General features: G+C 42.1%; 1 protein-coding gene across 7 annotated transcripts in view; it reads left to right on the forward strand.

The window, feature by feature from the left end:
- Positions 1 to 1,832: 1,832 nt before the first annotated feature.
- The window catches only part of TOM1L1 (target of myb1 like 1 membrane trafficking protein), a 60,020-nt gene continuing 47,632 nt past the window's right edge, over positions 1,833 to 14,220 (forward strand). For 2 of the 7 annotated variants that reach the window (XR_004269433.1, XM_032279279.1), the window contains exons 1-5: positions 1,838 to 2,063; positions 4,855 to 4,939; positions 6,290 to 6,368; positions 13,160 to 13,309; positions 13,926 to 14,051. Coding sequence is in view for 6 of the 7 variants with exons in the window: in XM_032279279.1 (XP_032135170.1) it covers positions 2,006 to 2,063; positions 4,855 to 4,939; positions 6,290 to 6,368; positions 13,160 to 13,309; positions 13,926 to 14,051 (498 nt within the window). In the remaining variant the exon portion in view is untranslated. Of the gene's footprint in view, positions 2,064 to 4,826; positions 4,940 to 6,289; positions 6,369 to 7,531; positions 7,540 to 13,159; positions 13,310 to 13,925; positions 14,052 to 14,220 lie in introns of all 7 variants that reach the window. The other 5 variants (XM_032279283.1, XM_032279284.1, XM_032279280.1 and 2 more) reach the window with 5 other exon arrangements.

Raw genomic sequence — 14,220 nt, forward strand, 5'->3', positions numbered from 1 at the left:
AGCTGCAACAACCACCACAACACCCTGGAGGGCACAGGGAGAGAGAAAAACTTCTGCCAGGCATTGCTAAGATGGAATGCAGGTAGTACTCATCAACCTTGGTTCTGTTCACCCAAGCATCAAGTCCAAAAGATACTCCTTGCTACTGCTTCTCCTGTTCTCAGTGCCTGAGTCCTGTAATGTAAGGAAATCAGACACAGGAAGAAGGAAGAGGGAGAAGGGAGGAGGGAGGAGGGAAGAGGGAGGAGAAGAAAACCCACATAAAAGTATGTAAAATATCTATCTCTTTGGATGCTGGGTTCCTTCCTAGTTCTCATTGTCTGGTGGAAGGCCACTGACACCAACATTGGCCTAAGCTAAAATTGGCTTTCTTTTTCAGAGATCGTAGGTTGATTGTAGGTTGCAGAAAAGACAAAATATTTTGCTAGAGGCTGTAGCATAGAATACAGATTAGATTGGTGATGTCACAAAAGAGATGTGTCAGCAGAGGCTGTAGTGATGACTAAGGAAGTTGATAAACAGCACTATTTGAAATAGCTACTTGCCCTGAATAGGCAGGTGGAGAATATTAGTTACAGGTGGGACAAAACCCATTATGAGAAATATCATCACAACAAGAATATTTCATTCTAGATTTTAGAATCTCAGGTTTTGGCTCACTTCAGTCAAGAAAAATTATAAATAATTGAGTTAGAGATAAATAATTAAATGTTAGCACCTTGGAGCGCATGGCAATTGGTTTTGACCTCTATCTCAAAATTCACAAGACCACGGACATAAGTCAAACCAGGTCCCCTTCGTCTCCATAGTCACCATCTCCAGGACTAAAAACAGACTTGAAATGGGTGCCAGTTAGACTACAGGAAACAGGATCTACAAGCACAGGGAGTTCATCTATGGCTATCTGACATCGCCTGGGAATACCTCACTCTCTGGCAGGCTTCTGCTGGCCGGAGATATCTAACATCGCTAATCTGATATTAACTGAATGCAAAGGAATAGGAAATAAATTCTGGTTCTGAAAGGGCAGCTGGAAAGGTGTTGGGCTTCTCAAACTGGGACCTACATTCCAAAGCAGGTCTAAAGCCAAACATACTCCTTGCCAGAGGAAAAGGAAAGCCCCTCTCCCATTTTTAGAATCAGGCTGGAGGTGGGGTTAGAAACCAAGAGCTTGTCTGGCGGCGCCCTGTGGTCCCTGGAGGAAACAGGAGAAAAACAAAGAGGGCCTCCTCCTGAGAAGCTCTAAATTCGAAGCCTATCTTTCCTCCTAGACAACACCTACAGCTTTTAAGGGCAGGTCGCACACCTCCCTGCCCGGATCTCTAGGGTGGAGCAGGTCGAGGGTAAATACTTCCAGTTATTCAAATTATTCAATGGTTAACTATTTTGTGGGGACCAGACACCAACCTAATCGGTTTACGTTCAAGAATCAGTTTAATTCTCACAATTCTCAGATTTGTGTTATAAACCTTCTATTATCTTTGGTTTACAAAGGGGAGCCAAAGAGGCGCACAGAGGAGTGGCACTCTGCCCAGCAAGCGGCGGGATCAGAACCTGGGTCTCTAATTCCCAGGCTGGAGATCCCGGACTGCCTGGCTCCTCTTTTGCGTGGCGAAAAGCCCACCTGGGATCCGAGCGGGCGGCCGCGTCACACTCGCAGGCTCTGCACGCCCGCCGCTGCCCGCCTGTACCACCTGCAGCTGGCAGCGCCGCCTCCTCCTCGCGTGTCCCTCAGGGCGCGCTACAGGTGCGCAGGGCGTCCCGAAGCCCCGCCCTCGCGTCCCTGCCCCTCGCTCGGCGCCCCGCGCCTCACGCTCGGCGCCTCACGCTCCGCGCCTCACGCTCAGTACCCGCGCCCCGCAGTGGCGGCGCAGGACGCACGGCCTCAGCCAGAGCCCGGGAAGCGCTCGGGCGAAGAGGAGGAGCCAAGGGTACCCAGCGGGTGGAGTCGGGAGCCGGAGAGCTGTGGAGGCGGATTTCCTGGACCCGGCCCCCTGGCGATACCATGGCGTTTGGCAAGAGTCACCGGGATCCCTACGCGACCTCCGTGGGCCACCTCATAGGTAAGGAGGCGCGGGGAGAGACGCCCAGGCAGGCGGGGGACCGTGGGATCCTTTCCTGCTTGATCCATTCTCAGCCTGCAGAGGACCGAGTTAGTCCAACTTGGAGAAAATTCCTCCCCTCCCCCCGCAACTTTCCCAGGGCACCCGCATTCCAGCCCGGCCCCCTTTCGTTGTTTCCTTCTTGGCCAACTCACTCTAGCACCTCAGTCCTCAAAAATGTACCTTCCTTTCGATGCCTCCTAGGGAGCGGAACCAAGCAGGTGAACCGCGGGAGTCAGGCATGGAGTGTTGGGCCTCCACAAGGAGACACCAGAAACTTCTCGGCCTGGGGAAAGTTTTTCCTAAAGGCACACTCTCCGGGGCACGGTATTGTTATGCCCGTTTTACAGATCAGAAGAGGAGGCTCTAGGAGACTAGGTGATGTGACCTTGCTGTGAGGAGCAGGTCTCCCCAAACCAGTTTTCTCTAGCGCCAAGTTTACACAACCTGGATCGCTTTTCTGGGCAAACAGAGACAATGATACTTGGCATTGGAGTGAAGAGGAGGGGAACAGAGGAGCCATCTAGGGTCACAGAGGTGTCTAGCAGGCCGCTAGGGACTACACCGGCATCCACCTAAATGATTTGTCTCTCCTCTGGATGTACCGTGCATGATGTATGTAGAAGCCAATGATTGGACTCTTACCAGCACCACCTCACTCCTCCCTCTTTTTCCTGATTCCTTCCTTGGGAACTGGGTGAGGCACGATTGCATATTAATACCAGGCAAAGTGGGGCGATGAAATCCTGAGAACCTAGTAGTTGTAGTATAGAGGCCCAGATTTGGAAAATTTAGGTCACAGCTCAACTAATTGCTGTGACACTGAGCACACCACTTAAACATAACCTTAGTTTACACTTTTTTTTTTTTTTTGAGGCATAGTCTCGCACTGCCCGGGCTAAAGTGCAGTGGCCCGATCTCGACTCACTGCAACCTCTGCTTCCCAGGTTCAAGCAATTCTCCCGCCTCAGCCTCCGGAGTAGCTGATATTACAGGTGCCTGCCACCATGCCGGCTAATTTTTGTATTTTTAGTAGAGACAAGTTTCACTATGTTGGCCTGGCTGGTCTCGAACTCCTGACCTTCTGATCTGCCCACTTAGGCCTCCCAAAGTGCTGGGATTGCAGGCGTGAGCCATCACACCCGGCCAGTTTACACATCTTTATAAGATGGTCAGAATAGCTACCATTGAGGAGATGTTTTCCCTTAATGGCTGTACTTTGTTGGATATTAGAATGAACCCTGAGGAGAAATGGGTTCAGACCCATCATAGGCGGAAGAAATTTCAGCAGTTCATCTACTTAATTTTTTAATTCCGTAAACATGGACTAACTCTTAGCTATGTGCCTGGACCTGGATCACGAACTGGTGAGGCCAATGTAAGAGGTGGTCTCAAACCTGAGGAAACTCACTTTCTTGTAGGGAATATGGGCACAGTTTGTGCAGCACCTTTGCAATGCAAGAAAATGCAAAACACACAAAACTTACAAAAAGGGGGAAATGAATTCTGCTGTGGCTCTTGAAGGGTGAATGGGAGTTTTCTAGAAAGATAAGAAGATTGGGAGGAAGAGCGAGGAATGGAGAGGAAACATCTGGCAGACTGAACAACAGATACTTAACAGCACAAGATTGGTCGGCTTTGTTTATTCGGAGCCAAATTCAAGTGGTTCTTTTCCTTGTTTGAAAGCAAGCTAAACTTTGGGGTTCCCCCAGACAAGTCCTTATTCTTTCTTCCCCTTCTCTAGCCTTTTTGTTTTTTCTCCATTTCCCCCAGAACCCTGTATTTTCATGATTAGGTATCTTGTCCTTTCTCTTGGGAAGATGGTAGCACATTCATAGTGAGTGTTCCATTACCCTTTCCAGATAACTAATCTTGTATTCTTAAAGGGGCTGTCTGGAGAGGGAAAGATGCCATATTATCTAATTATAGGGTTCCAAGTGTAGAAGCATTCTGGTCAGCCTCGTCCAGCTGTGGTTAGTTTAGATGCTCATTATTATTAGTCCAGATAGTTATTCAGTGCCGGTTTGAAATAATTAAGACTGATAGTAAAAGTGTATGTAATGGAGGTTTTTATGTGGTTAAGCAGTGTCTTTGCAAGTATTGGTTGAAGTTATAATGACTGGTAAAATTAGAAGAAATCGTGAGATTAAGATGATCGGAGAATAAATGTATTACTTTTATTTGGATTTGTGCCAATGTTTTAGCTCCTAAGACCAATGGATTACTTCTCTCCTTTAAAAGTTCTTTCCTCCTGTCCCCAGAGAATAAATTATTTTTAAAAAAACCAAACAGTGGGATTAAACAACCTAGATTTGAATGCCAGTTCTACTTTATACTGCCTGTGTAACTTTGGTAATTTCCTAACCTCGCTGAACTTCTATCTCACCATCTCTATGATAAAATACTTAGCACTATGCAGTTCACCTTGTAGGTAGCTGCTCACTAAGCCCTAGATCCCTTTCTCTGAAAGCCAGGCAGTCAGAGATTTAGCTGGCCTGTTCTGGGCCTGTGGCCAGGTGTTATGTTTGCAGTCTTTATTAATAGGTCACTTGCTATTGTTGCTGCAGCAGCGCTCTGAACTTGGGTTCTGATTGATTCCAGAGTTTCTGAGAGCTGTTCCGGAAAAAATCACGTTGCCCTTTGGCAATATAAACTTAATGGCACTTACTAATGTAGCCTAGGCAGATTATTAAAGAATACCAGACATTTTTTATTCTGTTGTAGCTCAGACTCAACAGCTTTTTCTTGGCAGAAAAGGCTACATTTGCTGGAGTTCAGACTGAAGATTGGGGCCAGTTCATGAACATCTGTGACATAATTAACACCACGCAGGATGGGTGAGTACAGCCTATTTTCCATGTATTTGCCTCTGATAAGAAGCATCAGAACTACAGCACGTTTTCTCTTGCAAATGTTTCAGTTTTCTTGTTGCAAGAGTGTTTTCATCATCCATTAGGCGCCCTCTACCTTTTGAAGACTTGTCAGGTTAAAATATTGGGGCAGCTGCTTGCTTCAACATATGGAGGGAGTATCCATAAATCCACTATAATTTTTCTCCTCTTGGCAGTTTCTTTAAGAGTTTCAAATTTTGTCAGTGTGAAACTCAAATTCCTTCTGTTTAAAAGATTGAAAAAAAGAGACTGTTTCCTTCTTTAGGAATATCTCCAGCTTCCATTGTCAGTATTTGATGAAAGTGTCAAATATTATCAAGAAGCTGGTTGACTCCTGGTGGTAAACTATTTTTGGGCAGTTGTCTTTAGTAACCAGGAAACAATCTCGCAGTCTTTTTTCCTCCCTGTCACAGGACAGTTTTTTTTTCCTTCTAAATATCAACTCACCCATGTTTAAGCTGTATTCTTATAGCATGTGCTATCTTTTGTTCTGCTTCTTAAACTTTGGAGAATTGAAGTCATAAGGAAAAAGTCATAAGAAGAGCAAACTGGTTTGTATTTAGTCAATTACAAGGTAATTATAAGGAATACAATTCTGGTAATATTCCAGTACATATTAAAATGATAACTGACAGTAAAAGAGATTTAGTTACTTAATTATTGATCATAAATAAATGAAAAGTGCTTATGGTTAGCATTTTTAAGTGTTTATGGCTTTTTCCCTATAATCCAGTTTACCGTGTTTACCAATTCATTGATGATACAAAAAGAGAATCTTAAAGTACATCGTACATCTGGACCCTTCTAAACAGTTCTTTCTTTATAACATAAAATTGTGGCGTATTGGCAGCTGACCTAGTTTGTTGTAATTCCTCTTATATCCCCTGTCTATGAGGTGCTCAGGAAATACTAATTGTTTTAATGAAAATGGTAGCTTTCATTGTTTCAGAAGTTGCATTTCCTATAAATTGGTTCTGTGCATTGATAGAAGGATACAGGATTGAGCACATTTCATGGGTAGTACTTTATAGGTAATAGTCTTGTACAAAAATATTTTATGTAATTTTCATAAGGGGGTTGGTGGTATTGTCTGCCTGTATGCATGAAGAAATTTAGTTTCAAGAAGTTAAGTCATTGGATTAGGGTCCCACAGTAGAACCAAGGCATTGGTTTTCTGCTCCTTAGCCATTCCTCTCTCCAAATGCATGTTGCTTTTTAGAGAGACTTCTTGTTTTCAGCAGAAAACTTCTTGTTTTCTTGCCTAAATTGGTGATTTCAGTGTATTTGTTGCCATAGGCCAAAAGATGCAGTGAAAGCCTTGAAGAAAAGGATTTCCAAAAACTACAATCATAAAGAAATTCAACTTACCTTGTCAGTAAGTACTTTAATTTTATAATTAAAACTCTAGGATTTCTCAAGCAGTAGTTACATTTTTAATCCTGGGTAAAAAATAAGAAAAGCAAGTATTCTGAGAAAACTAATAGGTTAGCTAAGAGTTGTGTACAGTATGAGTTAAAACTTTTAATTTATGAGAATTGCAGAACAAAGAAAGTTTAGTTGTTTCTAATAGCATTTAATTTCATGAAAACAGCTGGTTCCTGAAAAATAAATTTTTCTTGGTCAGGAGATAGGAAGTTTGTGGTTAACATGTATTATGCATGGTGAACTGATCAAGAAGTTTGTGTATTGGCTGGGTGTGGTGGCTCACGCCTATAATCCCAGCACTTTGGGAGGTGGGAGGCTTGCTTGAGCCCAGGAGTTTGAGAACAGCCTGGGTAAGATGGTGAGACCCCATCTCTACAAAATATTTAAAAATTAGTCAGGTATGGTGGCCTGCATCTGTATTGCCAGCCACTTAGGAGGCTGAGGCGGAGCAATCACTTGAGCCCAGGAATTCAAGATGGCAATGAGCTATGATCATGCCACTGCAAGTCAGCCTGAGTGACAAAGAGAAACCTCAACTCTTAAAAAAAAAGTTTATGGCTGGGCACGGTGGCTCACACTTGTAATCCCAGCACTTTGGGAGGCCGAGACAGGTGGATCACCTGAGGTCAGGAGTTCAAGACCAGCCTGATCACATGCCATCTCTATTAAAAACACTAAAATTAGCTGGGTGTGGTGGCATGCCTATAGTCCCAGCTACTCAGGAGGCTGAGACAGGAGACTTGCTTGAACCTGGGATGCTGAGGCTGCACACTGCACTCCAGCCTTAGCAACAGAGCAAGACTCCCTCTCAAAAAAAAAAAAAAATAGTTTGTGCATGTTATTAATTAACTGTAAGTGAAGATGAGGAGAATCGAAATATTGAAAAATACCTCCCCATTAGCCTTCTACCTCACTTGAACAGCTTTGTGGAATCCTGAGATGCTCTCGACTCATTAAATTCCAACCCAGTTCTGCTGTGTGGCATGATTTGGAGAATGTTCTATGTTGGTTTAAGCAATTCTCCTGTGTGTTGTATTGTCTGTGATTTAAGTGTGGACTCTTATTTGATGTGTTCCCATTTTCCCACCATCCTTGGCCATATGACCTCTTCAGTCACGCTGGTGAGTTTTCTTTTTTACTTTAGTATGTGTTGCAAGCCCTGCCTGCTGCCTGAGAGTGAGCTGTGTGGCTTTCTGATTTCTTCTGCACGCCTTTGTTTATCTCAGCCCAGCCCAAGTTTGTGCATGGTCACGCAGTAATCAGCCAGCACCACACTGCCTTAGATGCATTAGAGTCTTTATCAAAAGGACTCTGGGCCATATGTGAGCATAGCTCCTAGTTTCTAGTTACATGTAGAAGAAAATGCACATCTTGCATAGGCTCACTGAATGAGCAGAAATACAATGAACGGTCTTCATGATTTGATCATTAAAGAAACCCGTCACGTTGGGATCTGAATATAGTTTTAGAGGCATTTTCCTCCTTCACCTTTTTTTGACCTCTCACTTGTCCTTAACTCTTGAAGGTCACAGAATGGAGGAGACTGTGGAGAGAGGAGTGCGGCACTTCTGTAAAAATCCCAGAACAATGGGTCACTGATAGAAATGCCTGGCACCTGACCGATGCTCTCGACAACCCTGTGAAGTAGTTGTATTATTAACTCCATTTCACAGACGAAGAAATTGAGACTAAGAGAAACTGATTTATTTCCAGGATGAAAATGGCTATTACATAGCATAAGCAAGATTTGACCCCAGTCCTCAGATTCTAAATTCCATGCCCTTGCCTCATACCACTTTGTTTCTTAGAACAAATCAAGCCTCTTAAAAGAGCAGGCTACTGTGTTTCCTTTGTTTCTTTAGTTTCTTCCTGTGTAGTACAGGGCCAGCTACAGCAGGTGTTGACTGGATTAATGGACCCCACCCCCATACACACAGCTAAACAGAAGACTCAAGGGTTAATGGAAGGTACTGTGGAACCAGAGTAGAGAGATGGGTAGATGTGCCCTCATCTAGCATATCTCAAGGATCCCAAAGGTTAGGAGATTTAGTAAGGAAGAGAAGGGTAGAAGATGAATTTATGCCCCCTTCTCTATTTCAGCATGGGGTATTACTATTTTGCTTTTTATAGTTATTCACTATTTATAACAGTTTGCCGCTTTCTCTATTTTGCCCAGCCTGCTTGATGTTTCTGTGGTTGCTTCTTAATCCTACCTCCATTATCTTCTTCCATCATGGTTCCTTCCCTATCACAATGGACCAGGGACCCTCCTTGGGGAAGTTGGGTTATTCCAGAGTGTTGTGCCTCTGGCCTTGTTTCTCTTTGGGCTTCCGCTGTTGCTCTTCCTTCTCATCACGTAGTCTAATCTCTCAAGCCTGATTACCAACTAGCTTCCTGTTCCCATTATCTGTTCCACCTCAGATCTTTAGCTCCCTTACCTCATGGTTTCTGTCCAGTATGTGAGAACAAAAGAGTCTAAAGCCTGTGCCTAAGAACAGGCAAGAGTCACAAGTCAGAGGTCAGAAAACACAGTGGGATCACAGTGCACCGAAGTTGGGAAAAACACTTGGCTTTTCCTTTAAATAGGATTTTCTTTAAATAGGCCTTTGACTCTTCATATTTTCATACTGATTTCCCGAATTGTATATTTAATGTCCTAGTCACCTCACCTCAGACCACTCACTGCATTATAGAGGTGTGCTTAAAGCCTCAGGACTGACTTTAATAGTCACGTAAGCCAAATTTAATTATGAGGGAAATTAGTCACAGAAGGAGTTGCCTATGTCTGTCAAAAGCAATTACAAGTTTACCAGTAAACTCTCTAAAAAGTAATCCTCATATATGACATTTCTATTTTATTAAAGTGATGAGAGCCTGTCAAATTCAATTATAAATATTCTTTATGTTATCTGTCATGTTGAGTTCTCCATGGATGTGTTAGCCTTGATTAGGCCTTTGATGGAATCTGACTGTACTATGATTTCCTACCATCGGTCAGTAGAGCAGTTTGTTTTGTATTTCAGCAGAATTTTGTTCCAGGCTTTATTACTCTGAGCCAGAGAGTAATCTGTTTTTGAATGAGTCAATTGTGATAAATCTCAGCAAGAGGCTACTATTATTGTCAAATGGAAAGTGGTTGAACAGGTTCCTGAGAATCAATTAGTTAATAGGCCTCTGTGGAGCACTCCCTAAGCAGTGAACTTCAGGGGTTTTATAAGAGGTGTAAAATGTGGATGAAAATAATAATGAAGAAAAAGCTTGGTTTATTCTCCTTTGGCAAATTTACCAATGAAACAACTTACGCCTGTAATCCTAGCACTTTGGGAGGCTGAGGCAGGTGGATCACTTGAGGTCGGGCATTTGAGACCAGCCTGAGCAACATATGAAACCCCGTCTCTACTGAAAATAGAAAAATTAGCTGGGCATGGCGGTAGGCTCCTGTAATCCCAGGAAAATTGCTTGAACCCAGAAGGCGAAGGTTGCAGTCAGCCTAGCTTGTGCCACTGCACTCCATCCTGGGTGTAGGCACTATTCATGACCCAGAAACCTGGTTGTCGTCACTCTGCCCAGGTTGTTTGGAAATTTACAGTAAGAAAACTGTCAACTACCTCTTTTTCTTCCAGCCCTCTCTGAAAATGCTTACATCACTTAATCATCACATTCACTCCTACTAGGAAATTCTCCATGGAAGATGATCTAAATAGTTGCCATGTATTGAGGTCCTGCTTTGTGGCAGGCTCTTTGTTATGTTTCATTTGGGCCTTACAACAAGTCTCTACAGGGAGAGATTGTGTCCATTTTGCAGACAAGGACACTGAGGCTTAGGATAAATTATTTGTCCAGCCAAGCTGACGAGATCAGTGAAGAGACTTTAGTCTCTCTTGGTTCCTTGGCTCCTGGGTTTTCAGTCCCACCACAGATTATGGATTCTTATTTGTCTTATTTCCAAAGATAGGTTTTCTGAATACATTTGCACCAAAATCCAATTTCAGAATATGTGAAAACAACATATTTAATTTTTCCAATTTGCCACAGTAGGTTTTATTACTTATCTGAGTGAGTTGCAGGGTGAAAGAGGTCCTGGTGACATAATAGAGGAGATTATGTACAAGTAATTAGTCCTGACATTCTTGATTCTAATGGGAAAACACAAAAGGCATAATTGCTGATCTCCAGATGTTCACATTTTCAGCATTTCATCGTGACTCTTTGATTTTGTGCATGTACCTCCTGGGAGTGTTACCCATTATCATAAAATCTTGTTGCACCAAAGATAAAAATTAATTTGTGAGGGCCAGGCTTGGTGGCTCATGCCTGTAATCCCAGCGCTTTAGGAGGCTGGGGCAGGCAGATCACTTGAGGCTAGGAGTTCGAGACCAGCTTGGTCAACATGGTGAAACCCCATCTCTACTAAAAATACAAAAATTAGCTGGGCATGGTGGTACACACCTGTAATCCCGACTACTCGGGAGGCTGTGGCGTGAGAATCACCTGACCCCAGTGCAGTAAGCTCAGATGGCACCACTGCACTCTAGCCTAGGTGACAGAGTGAGACCCTGTCTCAAAAAAAAAAAAATTGGTTTGCTAATTATTTAGCAAGAAATACACCTAGGGAGAGTGAGTCTTGGAGGCTAGGTATTTGCCTAAGACTGCACAACTAATTAGGTGAAGTATTTCTATAAACTCACACTGAGCTAGAGGCACTTTTCCTTTCAGCATTTCACCCATTAAAAGCTCATTATAATCATCCATCAAGCTAAATAGCATGTTATTCAACTTTCTAACTCTATCTCACCAACCTGTATCAGTATAGATTCATCTTAATATGTTTTGGAGTTTGTTTTTATTTTCCTTTGCTTTCAGAGTTTTCCCTGTGTGTCATACAGCTGCTTGTGCTCAGCTTCTCTATTATCTGATTGCTTCCTTGGTAATGTTGCCTTAAAACTATAGCTTTTATACCTGCTGCTGCTTTGTGTATTGCCATTAAAGAGAGACTGAAAATACAAAGCATGGCATGAAATCCATTTTTAGGGCTTCTATTATGCAAAGATGATTATCCTGGTCATGTTATGGTTTCTATGACCTTTCTAATTTGAGGTGGTAGCATGGAAACTAGCGATTTAATTTTGCTTTTAGATTACTTTTAGAAATCTACTTTCTGCATGCAGTTCTTCAGTATCGGCTCATTCTTTCTTAGTTGTTTCTGTTCATGTTGCTTTATTGAAAATGTATTTTTCAAGGGAGCTGATGTTCCTCAGTTCATATCCTTAACTGTGTAGCACCCCATCCTCCAGGAAACTTTTCTTTTGACTTTACCAAAGGAATGCCTTAAGTACTCCTGATTTTGTGCTTCATTTTCTGTCAGTTACTCTTTGATTGCCTTCCTTGGATTTGCTTTGGTCCGTTAGTAGGTGAACCACCGTGTTCCAGCCATTCCTCCTCTCTGCTCATCAAGACAGCCTTGATGACTTTTCACTCTCTTGAACTGTAGCTGGGTGTGCCCAGCTCACTGCTAAACAAACATCCACTTAAATGTCCCTTATCTTTTAAACTCAAAATATCTAAATTTCAATCCATCATTTTCACCCCTAGATCAGTCATACCACCACCTCTTCCAATTTTCCATCACAGCGGTCCTCAATCTCATAGAATGAGAATCACTTAACTTTCAGTCATCTTCCTTTTTTGACAAGCACCGTCATTCAAAGTTCTTTCTTCATAATTCTGTCATGACTTCTTTTCTTGTACCCACATCATCTTAGTTTAGGCCTTTTCTTTATTATGTCTGTACTAGTGGGTTGCTACTGGATCTTTTTATTATTTCAGGTTTCTTCTCCCTCCAGTTGCCTTTGCAGAGTGCTGCCTGACAACCTATCCAGCATATCACTTTGCACACATTAAGCTTTTCCTCAAGTTCAGGTTAAAGATTTGATGGTGACAAACTAATAGAGACCCTCCATAACTTCTTATGCCTTCAACATAATGTCCACACTCTTTGCACTGCCACACAAAATTCTCTACAGTCTGGGTGGACTTTATCCACGCTATCTTTCCAGTGTCCCCAATTTACCTATATCAAGATACCTCTACTAGAGAAAGACCAGAGTACTTATCTCCCTCTTCGTAATCTACACACTTTCCCACATTTATATATTTTTCATACCATTACTCTGTCTAGAATATAGCTCTATACTCATTTTTACTGTTCTTAGCCATTTTGCAAAGCCCAGCTTCCAATCAGCCTTTTCCAAAAGTCTTGTAAGAACACCTGGCCCTAAATAATTACTCTTGTCTATAGGGGCCTATAGCTAGGGTGACTGTCTCATTTATCCAAACCAGGGCATTTTTGAAAGTGAAAGGGTGTGTCATCTTTGGGAATAAACAGGACATTGGGAATATACCTGTGCTACCCCGGGAAAACTGGGACAGATATTATCCCATGCATAGCTCATGTTTGGCCTGCATTTCTCTTCAGCATTTAGCATTTAGTATTCTGTATTGCTGTTAACGCCTTTCTGGGTGTGCTGGGTCTCCTCAAAAAGTCTGTCCTCTAGACTGTTACATTATGCTTATACTTCCACGTATCCCCAGAACCTAACATTTTTCCATATATTTTAGTATATACTAAATTATGTTTGTTAATTAGGATGCTGGTGGAAATCATTTAGCAGTTTTTCCCTTAACATTTTTAGGAGGTGGTTTTGCCAGATAAATATAATGTTTAATTTTTCTCTAATTTAGCTTATTGACATGTGCGTGCAGAACTGTGGTCCAAGTTTCCAGTCTCTGATTGTGAAGAAGGAGTTTGTTAAAGAGAATTTAGTTAAGCTGCTGAATCCCAGATACACCTTGCCATTAGACATTCAGAATAGAATCTTGAATTTCATTAAGGTAAGTCTGTTGTATACCTCATGGAATGGAAAATTTCTAGTTTAGGGATTAAATAGCATACCTCCTGATTGTTTCATTTATCTTTTATAAGTCTAGGATTGAGCCAGAAAAGCATTTTTGCTATTTTAGTGTCTATGTAATAATAATTTGTTGGCATTGAGTGGTGCCCTTTTTCTGAAGAATTTGTAGTCATTTCCCTACTTTCCTCTCAATTTCTCTTTTATCTATGCCAACTAGGAAAGACAGTGATGTGTATATGTTCATTTTGCAGATAGTGAAACTGTTCCAGATAACTGACAAGTTCAAGGTTACTTGGAAAAGAGCTACTGATGTTGTTTTGGAATCTATTAATTTTGGATTCAGAGCAGCAAAAAACAATTGATAGTATATATCCCAGGGTTTCTTCAAGATTTTGACGCATGGAAGTCTGATTTAAAATATTTTATATTTTCCTAGCCTTTGAAAATGAGCATTTTGCCCATGGCATTCAAAAATAGCTTTCTCTTTCTGAGTGAGGTACATAATTATTGATCTCTCATTTTCTATCAGGAGCTTAAAAACTGTGTTTTGATTTTGTTGCTGTTTTAACTCTGGAACTTTTCATCTCTTAATTCAGACTTGGTCACAGGGTTTCCCAGGAGGTGTGGATGTAAGTGAAGTGAAAGAAGTATACCTCGACCTGCTTAAAAAAGGTGTTCAGTTTCCTCCCTCAGAAGCAGAGGCTGAAACAGCAAGACAGGAGGTGGGAGACCTTTCTTTGGCCCATGGAGAGTATAATAGCATATCACTTGGGTCTTTTCTCATTGCAGGAGACAACCCTAACTCTACCCAGCTTAAGCAAAAAGATGAATTTATTAGAATATTGCAATATCTCATAGAATAACGGAAACTTGGGATTTTGTTAAAGTGTG

The sequence above is a fragment of the Sapajus apella genome, unplaced genomic scaffold (genome assembly GCF_009761245.1).
Source record: "Sapajus apella isolate SASKATOON/1434 unplaced genomic scaffold, GSC_monkey_1.0 scaffold12, whole genome shotgun sequence".
In the NCBI taxonomy this organism is placed as follows: domain Eukaryota; kingdom Metazoa; phylum Chordata; class Mammalia; order Primates; family Cebidae; genus Sapajus; species Sapajus apella.